The sequence below is a fragment of the Myzus persicae genome, unplaced genomic scaffold (assembly GCF_001856785.1).
Source record: "Myzus persicae strain clone G006 unplaced genomic scaffold, MPER_G0061.0, whole genome shotgun sequence".
Taxonomy (NCBI): Eukaryota; Metazoa; Arthropoda; class Insecta; order Hemiptera; family Aphididae; genus Myzus; species Myzus persicae.
In genome coordinates, this window is record NW_019103989.1 from 223,689 (window position 1) to 244,207 (window position 20,519).

At 32.0% G+C, this 20,519-nt stretch overlaps 1 protein-coding gene across 2 annotated transcripts in view; it reads right to left on the reverse strand.

Annotated features, from left to right (window-relative positions):
* Window positions 1-20,519, reverse strand: part of LOC111037301 (rho GTPase-activating protein conundrum) — a 66,248-nt gene that overhangs the window by 26,873 nt on the left and 18,856 nt on the right. The window contains exons 1-2 of one of the 2 annotated variants that reach the window (XM_022319809.1): window positions 5,579-5,883; window positions 2,010-2,159 (exon numbers count right to left, since the gene is read on the reverse strand). In XM_022319809.1, coding sequence (XP_022175501.1) covers window positions 2,010-2,015 — 6 coding nt within the window. In that variant the 5' untranslated portion in view covers window positions 2,016-2,159; window positions 5,579-5,883. Of the gene's footprint in view, window positions 1-2,009; window positions 2,160-5,578; window positions 5,884-20,519 lie in introns of those variants that run through there. The other variant, XM_022319807.1, reaches the window with a different exon arrangement.

Genomic DNA, 20,519 nt, shown 5'->3' on the forward strand with positions numbered 1-20,519 from the left:
CGGAGAGCGTTTCAAAAAATCAATTGACCCTGGTTACCGGTTACCATACATATATAATATTATATACCAGGTAGGTATAAATAAACCGTGCACCGTATCATTCAGCATAACGCTAATACATATAATAATAAGTACATCGATAAGTCGTAAGAATACGGACTGCACTCAGAGAAACGCGTTAATTATCGTATACTATCATACAACACAGGCTGAATCCTTTTGACTCAATACACCGATTTTATCGGTAATCGATAAAACGTTGTATGGTCCTTATTTTTTTATTTTCACTATACACAACATTCTACATAGGGTTTTTTCAGCTTTGTAAAGTTGTCTTAAAATATAGGAACCTTTAAACTATTTTAATCACTGAAACTGAAGAGTTTTTGAAATGTTCAGTGCTTGATGTGCAAATACATCGATTATGGAACCAAATGTTGCCCAATAATTAGGTCATTATTTATTACAGCATTTAATTCTTAGATGAGATAGTTGAAAATTTTATAGTTAACGGATGATACCCCTTGTATGTTTGCTCCACTGACCACTACCTACTGTATAACAACTCTGAATACCTATTTAAAGGGATTTCATGTAACAGTGTGATTGTGTGAACCGTAAGGTGTAACCAAGAGTACTAAGTATATACGTATACGTAGTATACGTAGTTGTAGGTTTGAAGGTTAGTTAATAACAAAATCTTTAATATTTTTCTAAGATTTTCGCAATACTATTTGACATGCATATATAAGATTCAGTCTGCACGTTCCTCGTATTGCGTAATTATTGGTTATGACGGAAGATTTAAATTCGAATACATTACTTTCAGTTTTTCTACGCATATAGAAGCTTTTTAAAACACATATTTACTAGTGGAAATTATTTAATAAAAAAAAAATTAAATTACTATAGTTTTTCTTATTACGTTTCAACTATAATAAACATTTACTCAGTAAAAAAGTGAAGTTATTACTAAGGAAAAAAATATCAACTCAGTACCTACATTAATTAAGGTAAAAACATGTATTTAAGACAAAGTGTTATGTAAAAAAATATTAATTAGCTAATTTTATCCATGAGAAGTATTCGTCAATTTCCAAAGTCGCAAGTAAAGCGTTTTTAAAAATAAAACGTATCTTCTTATTAACACTTAAATCCAAGCTAAATTTAAAAAAAAAATATAGTCTGATCTATTGGTTTAATATTAATAATTTTTACATTAAAATGTTCAGTAAAATAAATTAAAGTATATGTAAACGTTTAAAGTATAATATAGGTTATATATTAATTATACATAACCTAATGTAAAGGTATGTTGTAAATCACAGACACTTACAATAAGAATTATAAAATTAATGCTTTCAAAAAATGTAGAGTAAAACTGTAAATTCTATAAAAACCCTTTTTTTCAAAAGCTTATAATTTAAACGGCTTACAATGAAAACTTTATACTCTGTGTTAAATTATCTATATATATTATGTAAAGAGTAATTGGAAAAAAATTGTATACATTTATTATTATTATAATAAACATGTCTTGATTTGGTACGTACTATTCTAATGATTTGGAAGAATAACATAAACTACTTCTTTAAAAACCATTAAAATTTAATTACATTGATAGGTAAATAAACACTTGATGTGCTGTTAGTGTATAAGAATTAAGTAGGTATAAAACGAAATTTAAAATATGTAGATTTTCGAAAATATTCCTACGAGCTTATTAATTTACCACAGCATAAACAAATTAAGTATCAAGAAAATTGTAGAAATAACTAAAGTACATACGTTTTATGATATTAGTTAAATTTAAAATGTATTAATATTTGTATAGCCTGCTAATAAGTAATATTTATACTATTTAATTATTTTTCATTGGCATAATTTATCTAATACTTAAAGTAGAATGCAAGAATTTCAATACTTATAATTATTAAATAAAAACTTTTTAAACTAATGGATTAGAATATATTAAAGTTTCAAAAAGTAAATATGTAATATCATCTTACCTTCATTAGATTAAACTTAATTGATGGAATATTGAAGTCCAGCTTCTAAAATATAGATCAGTGACTGCAAGATAGAAATCAAAGCTTCTCGTGGAGAAGTCTATGATTTCAAAAATGATCTAAAACTGATTTGTTGCCCCGCATCGTCAACTAAAAAAATTAAATATACAATATGTTAATGTTTTATTATGATAAGTACCTAAATAACTAAATGATAATTTTTTTTTTTACTTCATCATTTTTAAAAATTATTTTTATTTATTTTTAACCAAATATTCTTCTTTAATATGTTATATATTACATTCGAGTTTATTTGTAATACCTAGTAAAATTGTTGAATGAATACTGCAGACTCACAGAAATTATCATGTGGGGTAATGACGGTAACGTACATTGTACATGACCAACTTATTTGCAGTTTCGAAGATGATGTTGTAGACACTTATATGCTTTTAAGCAAAACGATAAAAATGCATAAAGGTAAGGCTCTAATTGCAGGATTGACTGTCTCCGGGTGGCAGATAAATTAGATGATGGCTTAATTTTTTATCAGGATAAAATTTAATAGGTCATAGGATAATAATATATTTATAAAAATGCCGAAAGGAAAATGAGAAATTCATCCCCTAAAAAAAAATCAAATTGATTACCTATATTATGAAGAAGTATATAATTATGTTGGGTTTCAAACAAATTGATAAACCAGATTGTTTTATTGAGATTATAATCTATAGGTAGTAAATTAGATGGGAAATAAATCATTGACCTGGCACAAAAAAAAAAAATACGAGAAAAAAATTAAGTCTATATATTTTTTATTAGGTATTAAAAAAATATCGGTCAGGTACGATCAATCAAGTTTGAAAATATCTATTCGTCAAAATCAATTACACTAACTTTATAGACGTATAAAAGAAAATCCAATTACACACCAAAGAATGGGTGGTAAAAATGTGAATCTATTGGTTGAAATGAAAAAAATGAAAACGAAAACGTAAACGTTATAGAAAACGTATTACCAAATTGTTGCATACATTGTAAAATTCAAAAAAATTAGAATTGTATACGTTAATATTTAATATTATATATTCTTACAGATATGTAGGCTAAACTGGGATAGGCACCAGATATGGGTATTATATCTGTTATATAACAAGATAAGGCCACAACTATAACATTGTAAAAACTAAAAACGTTCTAAATACCTAATATGCATTTATATTTTATAATAATATGATATATTATAATATGTAACGCCACGTCGAATTTTTACATAATAATATAATATACGAACTACGAAGACGTACATGCGTGTTCAAATAATATTATCGCAAGAGAGACACTAAAAAAATATAATCGAGAACCATAACGCTGTGAGCTATAGCAATATTATAATAGGTGCGTTGTGAGTTGAGTAAAAATGACCATAATAATAATAATACAATATTACAATCGCGTCACAGTGGTACTGGCCGGTAACATTATTGCATTAATATAATATTATTGTAGACTCATGATTGCACTGTATTGCAGTCTGGAATCTTCGTAATTAATGATGATAATAATAATAATAATAATATCGTACATGAAAAATACACATTCCATAACCGTACTCACACATTTTGTATGGACCGTTTAACGCGCTTTTGAAACAACGATAGAAAAATATATAATCCGAAACACCTTCACCTTTTCACTAACCGACTGGTCGCGCGCGACCCACGACTGCACACGGTCCACAACGCGGACGAGAGGAAAAGTAGGTACACATGAGTGTGTGCATGTACCTAATATACGAATGCCGGAGTGCATATTATAATAATATAATATAATAGTGCGCGTGCGAAACACGTGCATATACAATATAATATGTTTTTAATAATAATAATAATTAAATAATAAAATAATAATGCGCGATGGACACGGCGGCGTGCGTCCTGGGTGCCTAACACACACACATAAATATATGGGTAGTGTATATGCGAGGGCACGTCCGTCCGAGGAAATTTCTCCGGTTTCACGGTAATCCCGCAGCGGAGAGTGAGCTCGCGAGCGTTATGCGAAAAACCGCAGTAAACGAAATCCGAACACGCACATAATATTATATTATGACGGCTAATAGGTATAAATATATGTGTTCTACTAGTCTGTGCAAACAATAGCCGCGGAGGACGGGAAAAAGAAAAATCACGAATCGTACATCATCACAATACAATCATAATAATAATATTAACACAACATCATAATATCACACGGTTCGTAAACTGTCGAAAAAAAAGTTAATAGTAGTAAAAATACCGCGGACGGAAATGTGATCGATCATAACTAAAAAAATATTATACGGCGTTACCATTATTATTATTATTTTTTATTATTATTACTACCACACTGCAGACGCACATTGTAAAGATAATATTATTTATAAATCTTTATGTCTATGATTGATATATATATATATATATATATATATATATTATAATATGTACGTAAAGCGGCGGCGGGGTTTTCGCTGCTCGACGTTTATGTGGAACAACCACACACGAGGCGGTATATAGAAAAGCGAAAGTCGGCGACGGCGGCGACCAGAAGATTCTTCTGCAACACGGTGTCGATTCGGACATTTGGCCCGCGGTGTGTGTGTGTGTGTGTGTGTGTGTGTGTGTGTGTGTGTGTACACCCATTACCCAGATGAATTATTATTATTATTATTTAAGGACGACAAAACTCGACGAATCCGCGACCGAGGCGATGTCCCCGGAGGCGAATTTCGCAAAACGCACACTCATAATGATAATAATAATATAATATGTATTATATACGATATCTGTGCACTGTACAGCACACACACATACGACCCACCTGTATGAGTGAGTGAGTGAGTGAGTGAGTGAGTGAGTGAGTGTGTGTGTGTGTGTGTGTGTCTGCGCGCGAGCGAGTACAACACGTAGGCAGGTATATTATATATTATACGTATTTCATGCACCTCCATATTTTAATATAGGTACGCCTCGATAGATAGGATAATATATAATAATAATAATAATAATATAATAGTAGCCACCCGTGAGTTGTCCGAAAATCCCGTTCGATTAGGTACGAGATATTATTATTATTTAAAAGTTATAACGTATAGGTAGTAAAACCGTCATGCCGTACACCAACAATACTGTATTCGGTCACCGTGGATCCACAGCATGATATACCAAATATTATACGTGTAGGTACCCACCTATTATTATTAATTATTATTACACAGGTACACGCGTTTTCGTGTCGTCGTAAACTGTCTCTGCCGTCTTAAGTCCATCGATATTTATATATTGTATAGACTATAGACGGTCAAAAATAATGATCTAGACACAATCGCGTAATATATGTTCAATGCAACATTGTGTGTACTGTATTTTACATTCTCATACATAATACCGAATAATATGTAGGTTACCAACGAGAAATACATCGCGAATCCGGAATCACACAGTTTCTAGTATAGACAGTATAGTAACGCCTTTGAATATTAATTAAACCTATATTCTATTAGTGTATAACATATTTCATCAGTAACTCACTTGTAAATCGATAAATGAACCATATCTGTATTTTTTTTAGAAATCCATTTGCGCCTTATTTTCGACATCGCGAATAATTTTCAAGATTGATTAGAATAATTGTTGGTTTTATTCTATTTATTAAATAACCGATTAATAAATTAAGTAAAATCGCGTGTGGTACACTGTAAATTATTTTATATTATGTAGGCACTTATTAAATCTACGTATTTAAAATTATATATAGAGAGAAACGTAATGTAGCGTGTGAATTTTAAATTGTATATCGTATAAAAGCACAATCAACACGATCCAAAGACTGACGACCTTATGTAAGTACATCATACTAATATAGGTACTGAAAGCATGTAATTTCCAAACTACAGATTTATCTAAGCTCATTGATTAGATAATTAATTAATACCAATAATTCCAAATTAATATGTATCGACACATCATGTATGTAATAGAGTTCATTGCCATTGTCATGATTGCGTTCATCAATTGATTATTGTTTATTAACCTCTTCACTCACAATTACGTTATGGCCAGAGTAACGACACTACAACAAGCCATTCATTATTTAATTTTCTATTATATAGTATGTATAACGTGTACAAAACAAAAAGTATACATTATCAATAGGGTCGTGGCCGATGGGTAGGATAATATTATATTAGATAGATCATTATATATGTATGTATATTGTATACTATACTTTAAAATTAAAACCCCCTACATTATAGATCAAAATGTAATAATTTAAGATAAAATTCACCCATAAAACTATTCTATACTTGAGTTTTGCGTTTGATGGTGCTGGTTTAACTTAATACATCAGAAGTCAATAAGTCATAAAAAGCTATAACTGCAGTTCGTAAAAAAAATGAATACATTGTTTTTCAAATACCAACCTATAGTATGTTAGTTATAAACAACGTTGTAATTAAATATTTATCCAAGTATTACAAACGTAAATTATTTTTATTGTGGTGACTGGTATTTAATTTTGTCATATTTTATAGTTAATAGTAAAAACTAATAACATTTTCAATTCACGTATAATGTAGGTACTTTAGCACATAAATAACAGTAAGTTCGACGTTCGATATGATGGTTAATGGTTTTATTTATTAAAAACACAAAAGCACATGCAATGTTTACTTATTTTGATTTGTAAAAACAAGTTTGCGCGATTAAAAAAATACTATACGCACGACGTTTAAAAATTAATTAATTAAATAATAATCATCATGTAGTGTGTTTAATATATTGTACCATACACAACGTGTAATCTATAGGATTATATGCTGTTTTGAAGCTGGTGATTTTTTTAATACAGTATCCAAATGAAAACTTGTAATTCTTATTTTATTTTATTAATTTTAGGCTCTGGCGAACAGACAGATGAATGTATTAGTTTTAAAATTACGTGTTTTTTTAGTTTTTGTATCTGGCGTCACCTTTGATCTTCAGGAACAGTAAAATTGCTATGATTTGAGGGTGGTTTCTAGTAGAAAGTTGAATCTAGTTGATATATTGAGAGGTCAAAACTTAAAAAAAACAATATTTGAGAAAGACTACATTTTTATTCAAAATCTTGACAAAATCAATTTTGTTATTTTTACTGTGGCTTAAAAATTAATGTTTACAATAAAAATTACAAAGATTTGAATATTTTGTCGAGTACTTAAAATGTACAGCCCATGGAGAAGGGAGTGCTCATATCAGCTAGTATCCATATTCTATACACGGAAATCGACATCGAAATGACGAATTTTTTTATATGTGTGTCACTATAATAATACTAATAAGACATATCACGTATACATTTCCGCGACCTGTAAGATCGTTTATCGTGGTATAAAGATGCCTCATTATAGGTATGATTAGATGACACCGTCGCGATGACTAATCGAAATAATGATAAATATATTTCGATACGGTTCAATATTTTATTAATCGTACTATATTTTATCCATTACATTTTTGTAAGCTATAAAATATTATTATTTATTAGCCACAGTTTAACGTCGTGAAACGTTTTTTTCCTCTATAGTCCATACCTCGGTGATCAACCGTGGTCCATACTGTATAGTATCTTATACTAGGTACACACACACATATATAAAGAGAAATATACTGCTGTTATTATATTGTACTATATTATAGTAACGATTTGGATTTCGTATAATGTTTCTTTTTGTGTTGCAGCAGTAATAGTGGTGCACTATTATTATCGACAAAAACTGTAAAACAATCGTTTGTAGATAAAATAATAATAATATGTTGGGGGGACGAGGTGACCGAGTGGTCTGACTCTTCCGCTGCGACGCAGCCGGTCGCGGTTCGATCCTCGGCCACCGGGCGGCATTTTTCTCCGGACAAGTCGCGGTGACCGGAGAGCAAGTGCTGCCATCCCCCACCCCCGGGGCATGGCAGAAACCTACGGGTGCCCCATTCGAAATTCTGCCAAAACAAACACACACGTGTTCCCCCTACCGTTCCAAAAACCTACAAACCATCAATACAAAAACCTACAGTACCTACTAATAGCTAATGGCCACAGTTGCCGGGCTCAGGATCAATTAAAAAAAAAAAATAAATAAAAAATAATATGTTGGTATATTTCGGGCCTAGGTATCCGTCGGACAGGCTTACACACCAGCTATACATCGAGAAAGCGTCTGAGAAGAGTAGAGGATATGCTACAAAGGACCTTGTCAAAACGAGACGTGATAAAATATATTATGATTATTGAGTTGCCAAAATGCAGTAAGAAAAAATGAAAATAGCAAACGTGAAAAGTCCTGCAGCCTAATTCCGCGGACCTATATATTATTTTGATGGGTGTCGGATTGTTATATAGCGTAGTTGAAATTATTATTATTGTAAACGACTCGGGTGGCAAGGAGTAGAGCTGATCGTTACAGATATTTTGATACATCATAGATTCGACCAACATTTATAAAAATCAATAAAATACTTTTATAACGGTTAATCAGGAAACGCGAGTGGGAAGACGAAAAGCGCACGTGCGGTAGCGAGATGCTCCCGGTGAAAGACGTGGCACGACTCAACAGACGGATAAACCTATCATAGTATCATAATTATTTAAAAGTTATGAGTTAAAGAACGATAGCCTGGAAATAATTGTTATAAATAAACCCAGAGAGTCTTGGTTTTTGTTATGTTTCATTCGACCCACAGTTATTTTGTTAGTCGTTTATCATAAATAATAAGTAGCGAAGTTTAGAACGCAAAACATTTTTGCGTCTCCATATTGCTGTTTCTCTTCAAACTCACGCACATTTCCATCATATAATATAATATATACTTTATTATATAAGTATGACAATACAATATCCTCTATTTACAGTTATTAGTTTCTAAGAAATAAATTCTTATTTTGATTTAAATGTACTATATCGAAACTTTATAGACAAAATATATTATAAAGCATAATAATTTATAACCTTCGATATTTTTTTGTAAAAAAAACTTAAATAACGGGATGGGGGAGAGGTATGTATCATTTTATCTGAAATCTGAGCCATGTGAGTCCACGCAGTTCGTTTTTTGAATATGTACAATATAGGATATTTAGTTACTCAATAATATGTTTTAAGTTTTAATTCATATGCATGTCCGTATTTAGATTTATCCCACCCCCAGAAACACTGTAAAATATTTTCTTTGTGTACCTATAGAAAAAATATGAATTTATTAATCTGTTTATAATGTTTTATGAGATTGCACGATTCTCGGCGTAGAAATACAGGGATTTAAGACAATATTGGGTCCCATCATAATTTTATTATTCAAAAGAATGAACAATATGTACTTTTCAAAACAGTTTGCTAAAAATAGTTTGTCCAAGTTATGGTATATAACCGATTTCATATCTTATTGCATCTCATTTTATTCTATTCAAAAATGAGCTTCAACGGTTGACACACTGCAGGTTCTGCGGGTGACGGACAAAGAACAGTAACTTAATTTCCACCTTTCAAACATTATATCATATTGCTGCTGCAATATACTTCAATAATATGTATCACATATAAAAAAAAAATTGGTCGGGCACCAACTGCAGTTCGTGCAGTACTACCTTTTTTTTCACGAACACTAATAATTGTCGGTTTACCGAGACACGTCATATAGGTACGCAATATCAACGCTGCAACTGATAATAATATGTAATAAAAATCTATAATGTGCCTACGGGTACAATATTGCGTATTACAATGGTGAACAAACCGATTATTATTATAATAATTATTGTACGTCATTAAAATATTATAATATAACGGCAATCGCTGTACGTCAGGTGATAATTTTACAGCGTGCGTTCTTTTTTCTACTCGACCCGAGCAAATAAAAAACACTCTCTTTTACGGGGGAGCTGGTGCACGTGATTCGTGAAGAGTGCCAGGCGTATTGACATCACATATAAGTCATAACACCGCTGAAGTACAGCTAATACCTATACGCACTCGACGTGCAAGCGTGTAGGCACTCGAGACTATATAGCTGTGTTTTCGTCGCAGCGGACGGGTCGTATATAATATAATATAATGAGGAAAAAAAACCAAACCGGCCACGAGCTTAGCGATATTGTTAATGCGCGTTATCTCCGCGAAAACCATACAATAAATTCGCGTGGTATTAATTATTATATTATTTTTATCTCTCGCGGAATTATAAACGGCTTCGCGAGCTCGCGCACTCGCCTCGGGTTTAACGACGCATTTGTTTTTCCGCAAACGAACGTCATCGTCGTATTTTATTGCGCGGATGTCGCACACGACCGCGTCGTACCGTCGACGTGGGGGGGATAAGTCATCATCATCAGAACGTGCGCGTTAAACGGACGACGGATTATAAATTATATAGCTGGGTACACATTGTTTTTGAATTTCGTGTATGTATACAGACGTCAATCAGACAGTTGTCGTGCAGAGCGTCTACCTGGGTAACGCCACGGATTCGAATAATCGCGATGATTTATATACCTGCAGGGGTGATACAGTGCCGCGTAATTGTTATTACGTTGCTTGTAGTTTAATAGCGAAATTAAGATAAAATGCGCAGAGGTGAGGACGGGCTGTCGGAGTGTAATAATAATATTATATTATTATACACGGACGAGCGGCGTAAATTCATATAACCACATATTATTATTACTACCTATACTATGATGTTGTATAATTGAGTCGTTCAGAATAAATGAGGCGACGATGTGCTTAAAGTATGCTTAAAACGTCAAGCTAAATATATATATACACTATGCATGTATTTATATTATATTGGATAAAGATGATTAATGTTAAGAAATAAATTAAGTTCAAAGGTCGAAAATGATTTCGTAGACAATGTATGTTGATTTATTATAGATAGGTTTATAAGTTAAGGTATATAATATGTGTATGATGTGCATATGTAATAATGCTAATAATAGGTGCTTGAATTGTAAAAAAAAATTATCTACATAAGCATTACAAAAATGTATAGGTAGGTACTGAAAATGTGTGCTCTCAAGACCTATTGCACTGTATTGCAATGTGCGATATATGTAATTTAGAAACATTAGCTGATGTGATACGCTGAAAAATTGTTAACATTTAAAATGCAAGAAGAGAAAAAGAAGTACTCCGCGCCACCGCCCCTTCATAATTCGACCACTATAGCTATAATATTATGACGCGAATGAGCACGGAAATGTCGAAGTATACCATTATTATCTTCGTTAAGCGGCGGTAGGGGGGGTCCAGAATAGTTTGATGTGTCCGACAACCGACAGGGGAACAAAACAACAATGATATTACCGGTTGTACAGTTAACCCCAATAGTCTAATACCACGTTCAATTTACGTTATAAATTTAAGGTGGGGTTGACAGTTGTGCTCCTTGTCACCGTCAAGATTCACAGGTGCACTGAAAACAACAAACAATACTTTCCTATACGATTTTATTATTATCATTTATGTAAAGGTAACTCCAGTTACCCAGCGCACTGCAGTCGATAACCAATTTCAATTTCGTATTGGCTATTGTCCATGCAAAACGGTCTAATCTTTCGCTTATAATATTCCATTTTATTACATAATATTCCGGATAAGTATACATAGTATAATGTACCTATACACAACTTACAGTGCCTATTTAAAATACAGGAAAACGAGATAACACTGCGGTGGCACAACTCCCCCCCCCCCCAACACCAACACCGAAGCTAAGTCATGATAGTCATGTAATACATTAAGCGATTTTTATTCGTGTGGCGGTGGTCTATCGCACGTCATGTATCTTCTTATGATAGGTCGTGATGTACACACGATATTGTTACGTCCGTCCGTCTGCCAACCAGTAGTGCCGGGTGCCCGGAAAGTCGTGACTGGCCCTGTGGAAGGACGAGATGATCGTCGTAACAATTTTTCTGACGCACAAACACACACACACACACACACACACACACACACACACACACACACACATGGACGGACCGCGAACCACAGTCCACAGTGCAAGACAAAAGCTTGTGTGAACTCCACAGCAATCAATACGTTTACGTAATAATATGTACATACGCATATACAGCTAACAATCCGATTTTAATAACACGAAAACGTTATTTTGGCAAGTCTGGGTGTATATTTTGGTTACGCATCGGCAAAATAAACAGACGCGTCACGAGTTCACGACTTACACATAATCCGTCTACTATATAGGGTTTGATTAATTTTAACAGATATTAAACAAAAATAATATAGTACCTTCGTGAACTTTTTTTCTTGTCCGTTGTGAGAAACAGTCGATGTCTTCGGATATCTTTTTTACCAATGATTATTTATTGTTTCATCTTTTGAAAACTTATGGTGTGTTGTAAATAATTACTAGAAGTTTTCAAACAATGTAAGACATTTTCAGAGCCTATTTTTCATTAAAAAAATATGATCAGGGTGAATAATAACAAGGCATATACACTATACACATACATTTGATGATAAGACAATAAATCTTTGGAAAAATCAGTATTCATAAATGTTGTGCTTTTCATATAAATAGAGCTTCGTCAAAATCGAGATTTTCTGAGTAAAAAATGATTTGTTTAACTGAGCAAAACCAATTAAATTGCAATATTAAGAGTAGGTAATTATTTTATATAATTATGTATGGAATAAAAATATCAGTAAACCCTAAATTTGATGAAATGACGGACTGAAGTTTAAGTTATTTTTTAGGAAATTAGCCTAATAAATGTATTATATTAGAATACATAAAAATTGATTATAAATATTTTAATCGTCCAAAAACAACCTTGAAAACTGTTGAGTTAACCTTGATTTCTTTTATTTATTGATTAATTTGTGTAAAATACGTTACACAACAATAATATAGTTAATTTATATATCTTATTCGTTGTAGATCATTAATAGTTTTTTCCAATTTTCATAACTCCGACGTATGATAATACATTAATATCTCATATAATCTTAATATATAATATAATATATAAGACGTATAAAAACCAGTGCAAGGTTAATTTATATTCATTTCAAATACTCTTTCACCGTGTTTTGAGTGCAACTATAATTTATATGTTTGAAAATTATTCAAAATGTATAAATATGTATACGCTTTAATATATCGTCTTATGGTCGGATCACTTGAATGTTTTAACAGCATGTCAAATCCAGAAAAATTAATTCCATATTAATATGATTTCCTTATATAAAAAAAATTAAAAATTAAAATATTGGCCATTGATCAACTAATTATTGCAGGAATAGGTTATGGTATACATTATGCACATCCAGCACACCAATAAACTGTGTGCAGAATTTCGAAAATATTAATACCAACAACGTTTTGTATATATATATTAGATATACTAAAGAAATCTCGCCTTACTAAATATATAAAAAAAATTTGAAGGTGACCGATATATAATACATATTAATATATTACATATATAACTATATAAGTGCAATGTACATGACCTGATTAAGCACAATAATAGCTTACCGAGAAAACATATTGACAATTGTATTGTTAAAGATACATATTTTGATTACCACAGCTGACCGGTATGCGACATATTAAGAGATTTGCATTTGTACTCCGACAATGACAAATAAAGCTTCGTCGTAGATAATAAATTCATAATTAATTTCGTCCATTGTAGTCGCATTTGTAGTTTCACAACCAATATTCTTATCTTCTTTTCTCTCGGCACACAATAAAATAGACAATATATTTTTTTTTACTTCTTCCATCGTCTAGGCTGCAGCTGGTACAGGTACCAGGTAGGTACATTGTTCGGGCGTACAATGGAAAACCAATTCTGTAGACTTCAATAATCTATTTTAACTCGTGGATAAACAATAAATATGAATATGACGATCAATTTTCGACGGGGAAAAAATATAAACAATAAAGAATTCCGAGTTATTGGCATGAGCTCGACCGCAAACGGGAAACTTTCAGTTTTTGACCGCAAATTTTACATAACTGCCGTTTTTTCCAAACACCGAAGGTATGAAAACAACAACATATAATAACGAATCCGTCGAGATACGATGACTATATCGTCCTACTTTCGTCTTTCCTGTTGCTGCATCAATAAATGTATTATATTTATATACACGCTATATGCTAATATACGGTTGGATCGCACCAGACAGATATTTTCCGAACAGTTTCCAAGTCGAGCCGTATATTGTTTACGCACAATAAAGCTTTTTCCTGGCTAGAGCTTAAGGAACATTATTAGTATTATACGCCTAATTCAAGAGAGTTCGTCGACGATTTCGTACCACTTCAAACAATGGATAAAGCGCAGAATATCGATCGATCTCATAGCTGCAGCCATATTATAACATTCATAGAATATTATAATTGTTGATTATACATAGGTAAACTCGTATATTTTAATCGACGACTTTATAGGCACTTCTAATCCCGTGCTGCATAACGTAACTATCATGACGAACGCGGGGCATGAGGTGGGCTCGAAATTTCAAAGTCAAAGGTTTCGAAACAAAGGCGTCGGATCACATGCCAATATAATATGCGATATATAGAAGTATTATATGCAAATCGTTTTCGTTTAGATACTACATATATGTATTATACTAGACGAGCCGGGTGCGGAGTTTAACTAGAGCTTGGGACTTGGCCACTAAAATAACTGAGAAATCGTCCAGTCAGAGTCTATAATATACATGAGTATGTTTATGTTTATCCGGTACCGACGAATCGTGATGAGTAATTCACAAATGCCATTGGACGCGATTAGCCGAATATGGTCAGAAATATCACAAACTAAATTATCGTGTACACATATTGTGTCACATACATTAGGTATTTAGGTATATAAATAGGTAGGTACTGCTAGGTAATTTAATGTAGCAATATAAGTAACAATGTAATAATAATAATAATATGTACATACACTGTATTATATACAAGGTGATTCTATTGAAGGTAAATACTCATTTTCTCGATAAAATTTTTACATAATTTGAAGACATTGCGAAACAACATTTTTCGAAAAAAATTATATTTCTTATTATTTTCCATCGTCGTCATTTTTAATGTATATTATTATTTTTTTTAGATCAAAGCTTCTTTTTAAATTTAATATTCTTGAAGTAGAATATTTTTTTTTGGACAATTTATCTATACATTAAAATTGAATTTTGAACGAGCTGTTAATCAATTATAACATTTATAATTTATAACTATTTAAAGTTTAGATGAATGAAGTCGAATGGAATAGAGGTTGTGGAGTACCCCATAGGATTTCTGTCCACCATTTCACTAAACTTAAAATAAGTCAAATTTGGTGGGGGTTTGGAGTAAGGAGAGACCAGATAAGATTCAACAAGAAAGGAGGAAGTTATTTATTGTTATATTGCTAGCAGAGTAAGATACGATAATTTTGTAATTATTGGGGACGGTAGGGTGACGAGATGAGTTTTTCCAACAAAGGTCCAAGTGTTTCGAAGTGCTCAACGAATGAATAAGGGAATGTAGGTAATTGATTTATAATATAATTCGTTATAGATCAGGAACATTATTGATTATATATTATAGCATCTACAAGTAGTGTAGGTATACCGCGTTTAGCAAAATATCGTATACCACAACTGCATCGAATACATTCAATATCGATCAACGGTCGTGTGGTTTGTACATAATAATATAATATGCGTATATCGTTGTCGAACAAATTACTTTCATAATATATATTATACACAATAATATTATAGCGATGAAAAAAAAAATGTACCAAATGAGTCTTTCTTTCTTCTGCAGCCAAACCGTCGACAGTATATATACCCAATATAATAGCTGAAAATGTAGTCTCGATACAACGGCACTAATGCTAAACGATTCCCCTCCCCCATTTTAATCGACGTCGACAATTACGATACGCTTGCTTGTTCCTATTACAATATAATATCAATAATAATTGAAAATATTCCTACGCACCTTTTACGTACCCATTGTAGACAGTTATGGGTATATGTACACGCATCGAAAGATGCGCGTTTGTTTCCAATCGATATTAGCATAATAATTTATTATCGGCCCTTGCAATCGTGTGCCCATAATAATGCTAAGGTGTTTTTTACTCGATTGATATTATTACCATTATCTATCGCGCAACAATGCGCATTATATATAACATATATTTACAATATTTGTTTAATATGAGCAATGCGAGTTTATGTCGTTTCGAAACGTTAAGGTGCGGCGTGCAACGTTACAATAATATAGGTATACTACCTATGTAGGTATTATAATATTTTTATGAGACAAAAAAAACTCGGTTCAATTTATTTTACTTATTATATTATCAGTATGGTGATTGACGACTTTATACAGTTGTAACTGTTTTTATTTTCAAAGTATTTACAAATCCGTGTTAAGAAAATTTAACTCGTTTCGCATGTAATATTTATTTGTTTACCAATACGAATTCGTTAGATGTGTGCGTGTTTCATTGGCCAGTTATAATTGCGCCCGATATAGAGAAAAAGAGTGGATTGATGATTAATATAAGTACAAATAAAGAATTCTTTGTCATCTACGAGGGTATAATATTATTATTTGACGTACCTAGTAAAGTGATATTTATAGGTATATAGTTGGGTGATCAAGAATTAGCCGGCTGTGTTCTACAATTATTGCGAAATTGAAAGATTTATAATAATATTTATTGTGTTTCCATAATATCGACTCGATATCACAATAATGCCCACTCGTGTTATAATGACGTGCGGTTTATTTTCTTCAACATTTTTTTTTTTATTATTTACGCAGGTACGACTCGAGGTATGTGATGGTATGCGCCGTCGACTGACCGTGGCGCGGCATAAGTATGCAACTAGAATTATTCATCATCATCATCATCATTATTATTATTATTATTATTTAATAATATTATATTTAACCAACGATTGAGAAATAGTCGCGAGGCGAAAAACAATGGACGTTTGAAAATAAATGCACGGCGCGTAAACATATCATAATATAATCTTGGTCGTATACCGCACTTATACGGCGTATATTAAAAGCCAAATGGAAATATGTTGCGTATATAGGTAGGATCCATGTGCGTAAGTATAGTAAATTAATAATAATTATGCACATGCGGCGGATTCTGATTGCGTACTGAACAGGGCGCAGAGAATAATTTTAACCAATAATAATAATTATTATTATTATTTGTACACGTCTTCCGTCATCATAGATCGTTCCGACTACTTCCGTCCTCCGAAAATTTAAAAAATAAATAGGCTTAAACAACGCATCCGGGGGGGGGGGGGGGGTTCAAAGTTAAACTATCGAGGAGGGAATCGCCGGAAATCCAAAAATTCACCCGGAATCAAAAAATCGAAGATAAACTATACTTATATACCCACTATTGTTTGATTGTCATACGTGTTAATATATTATATTGTTGTAATGTAGTTTATTATTGTTATTGTTACACCTATAATGCAAATTGTGAAACGTGTAATGTTATTGTTCTTTTCGTATTTATGCATAGCCTGTCGGTTAATGTTATTATAAACAACTTGTTTGAACTTAAACTGAACAAATAGGAGGGGGTAAGGGAGCACAATAAGTAGATTGTGGCCGAGAAATTTGTGGCCAACGTACATTTTGGCATCGACAATAGAAATGTCTCTCCCGACTAAATCGTGTCAGTAGCATCCAACGATCTTTGTCAAATCAAAAACCACTATAAGATGGTTTCAGTGATTATTTACTAATAAATATGTCTGCCATTAAAGCCTTTGTATGCATTTTTATACCGATAAATAATATATTTTCTATAGAACAATTTTTTAAAAGATATATCATCATAAAATAATTATTAACTAATAAAAAGACTTGATGATTTAGTAGCAAAATCAAACAATACGAATGATTGATGGAGTATTTTTGAAGAAGTAATAATAAGACCAAGGCGTATCCACTATCCAGTCAATAAATTGAAACATCGAAATCGGCACGGGCCCTTGGCGTCACGGCAGCTTTCTGCTGTTTAAATTATGAAATACACCTGTGCCTATTTTTTCTTATTGAAATGTTAACCAATTTAATAATAAATATTTATCGCGAACTCTCAACCAAAGCTGTAGGTGCAGAAGTTAATTAATACAGAAAATACAATTATTTAGTGCATTGTGCAGTTCCAATTAAACTGTTAAATTTGTATAAAGATTGCATGAACTATTTTTTAAGGGCAAAATTTAAAAGGGTTTTATAACAGATAATGCGTATTTTGTTAGGAGTTAAGGATTTCACTTTAAAGAAAACGAAATAATTGTTTAGTATAGTTCTGGGTTTTGAAGACTGAAATAGCGGGACAATAATTAACACGAATCTGAGCAAAGCCACAATAGTCGTATCCACAATATTGGGATCCGCTCATATCGTTTTGGGAAATATATTTTGTACCTATATAAAGACAAATTATGTTACACAGCACGTTTTCCGCTATTGACACGGAATACTTTATGTAAGTAATCACTATTGTTTTCCTGCAGTACTCGACTGTGCCTTTTGTGATTTACAACTTAAATACAATAAAATGCATCATATCAAAAATTAAAGCGTTGGCCTCCCAAAAAAAAAACATTTCTCTCCATCGAACTCGCAGTTCCAAAGACTATGTGGTAATACCATGTATAGTGAACATTTTTAATTGTCAAATTATTATTATTTTACCGCGCAAACCACGGTTTCGATAAAGCATATAGGTACCTATTAAATAATGATACAACATAATAACTATACTGTATTACACCGTTATTATTGTGAAATGGTAAAAACTTTCAAATGTTGACGAATGCCTCCGAACTATTACTCTGTGGAGTGTGGGTAGATAAAAGTGCAATTTGACATAATAAAATAAAATATACACACCTGAAGTCGGCTGTATGGTCGTATGGATCAATAAGTGGTCAAAAAATATTTAATTTCGAGACGAGCTTTAGCCAGGAAAAATGGCAACCTTATTTCTTGTTTATCGTGCTCATCAGAAGTAGGTTGTATAAAGATAATGCACGCATCACCCGTGGTGTACCTACATATACTTAGACGTACGTATATAATATATATATATAATAATTATGTTTACCTCCTATTACGTCGTTATGGTCAGTTGACACGATTGTACTGTATTGGCCGGTGACTGCAGGTGGTGGTAATTTCTGAATTTTCCATTTTTTTTCATCTTATCGTCTGAATTTCTGACGTATAAAAATAACGAATGTGAATTTTTCCGCTTCGGTCTATGGAATATCTAGGTCTCATATATTTATTGATTATGTGCACTCGTATTATACACAGTGATGTGAGAAAATTCGTTTTTCACGACCTACTTTTGGTTTCAATATACTAAATAGTAATAGTCCGCCAGTTCGGGAGCGCTTCAACATCAGATCGGTTTCGGTGGTCCGAGAGAGAAAAATATTAGTAAATAAGTATAATAACGCGTTTACTCAGAGCACTCCTATTTCTTTCCGGTCAACTGTGTTCGAGTCATTAGTCATCACTCATTTTGGTACTCGTAATTCGATTGCGTAATGTTTTTCATAATCGAGTGACTTATGTCTTATTTGGTATTAAAAATAGTAATATAACACATCTGGCGAACGGACTAAGTGCAAATAATATTTATTAGGTAATGGATTATCAATTGTTACAGACAATAAAAGCCGATCACAGTCATCATTAAAAAAAGTTCATTTTATTTTATTGAACGTATTATGTACGTATGTATTTATTGTTATGCCAATCGATTTTCCTCACTTATCTATACATGATGATTCACCAAGCATGCTTACCTCATCTTATCCTTTAATCATATGCATCATTTATTCAAATTCTGATTTTTGTAAATTTTAAATAGGTATACTTAAGTCTTAACGAAAATATTTTCAAACAAATATAACCCCCTGTAATATTGTCCTGTCGATTTAGGTCATTGTCGACATTTAAAACAAATTCACTTGATTGACTATTTACAAAAAAAAAAACAGTGATTCTCACTTGAAAAAATCTAACTATTTGAAAGTATAGTCACTTAAAAATTTCAAAAATAAGGATTTTAACCGAATACATTATTAAAGAATAAACGGGGGAGAGCATACTTGGTGAATCACCCTGTAGAATTATTATTAATTAACCTGTTTTTAACGAAATTATTATTGAGTAGCACCTACAGTACCTATTTCTTATATTTAGATGAAAAAACGACTCTAATTTTTATTTGAAATGCGTATTTAACATGTCGTTAAATAACTGTTAGTTAACTTTTTCATAAATTAAAATATTATCATGTAGTCCACGGTGCTAATAATAAAATATGTTAAGTATGTTCAATTTACAATTTTATTGCTGTTGATATTAGTAACTATTAACATAATATTCCTAT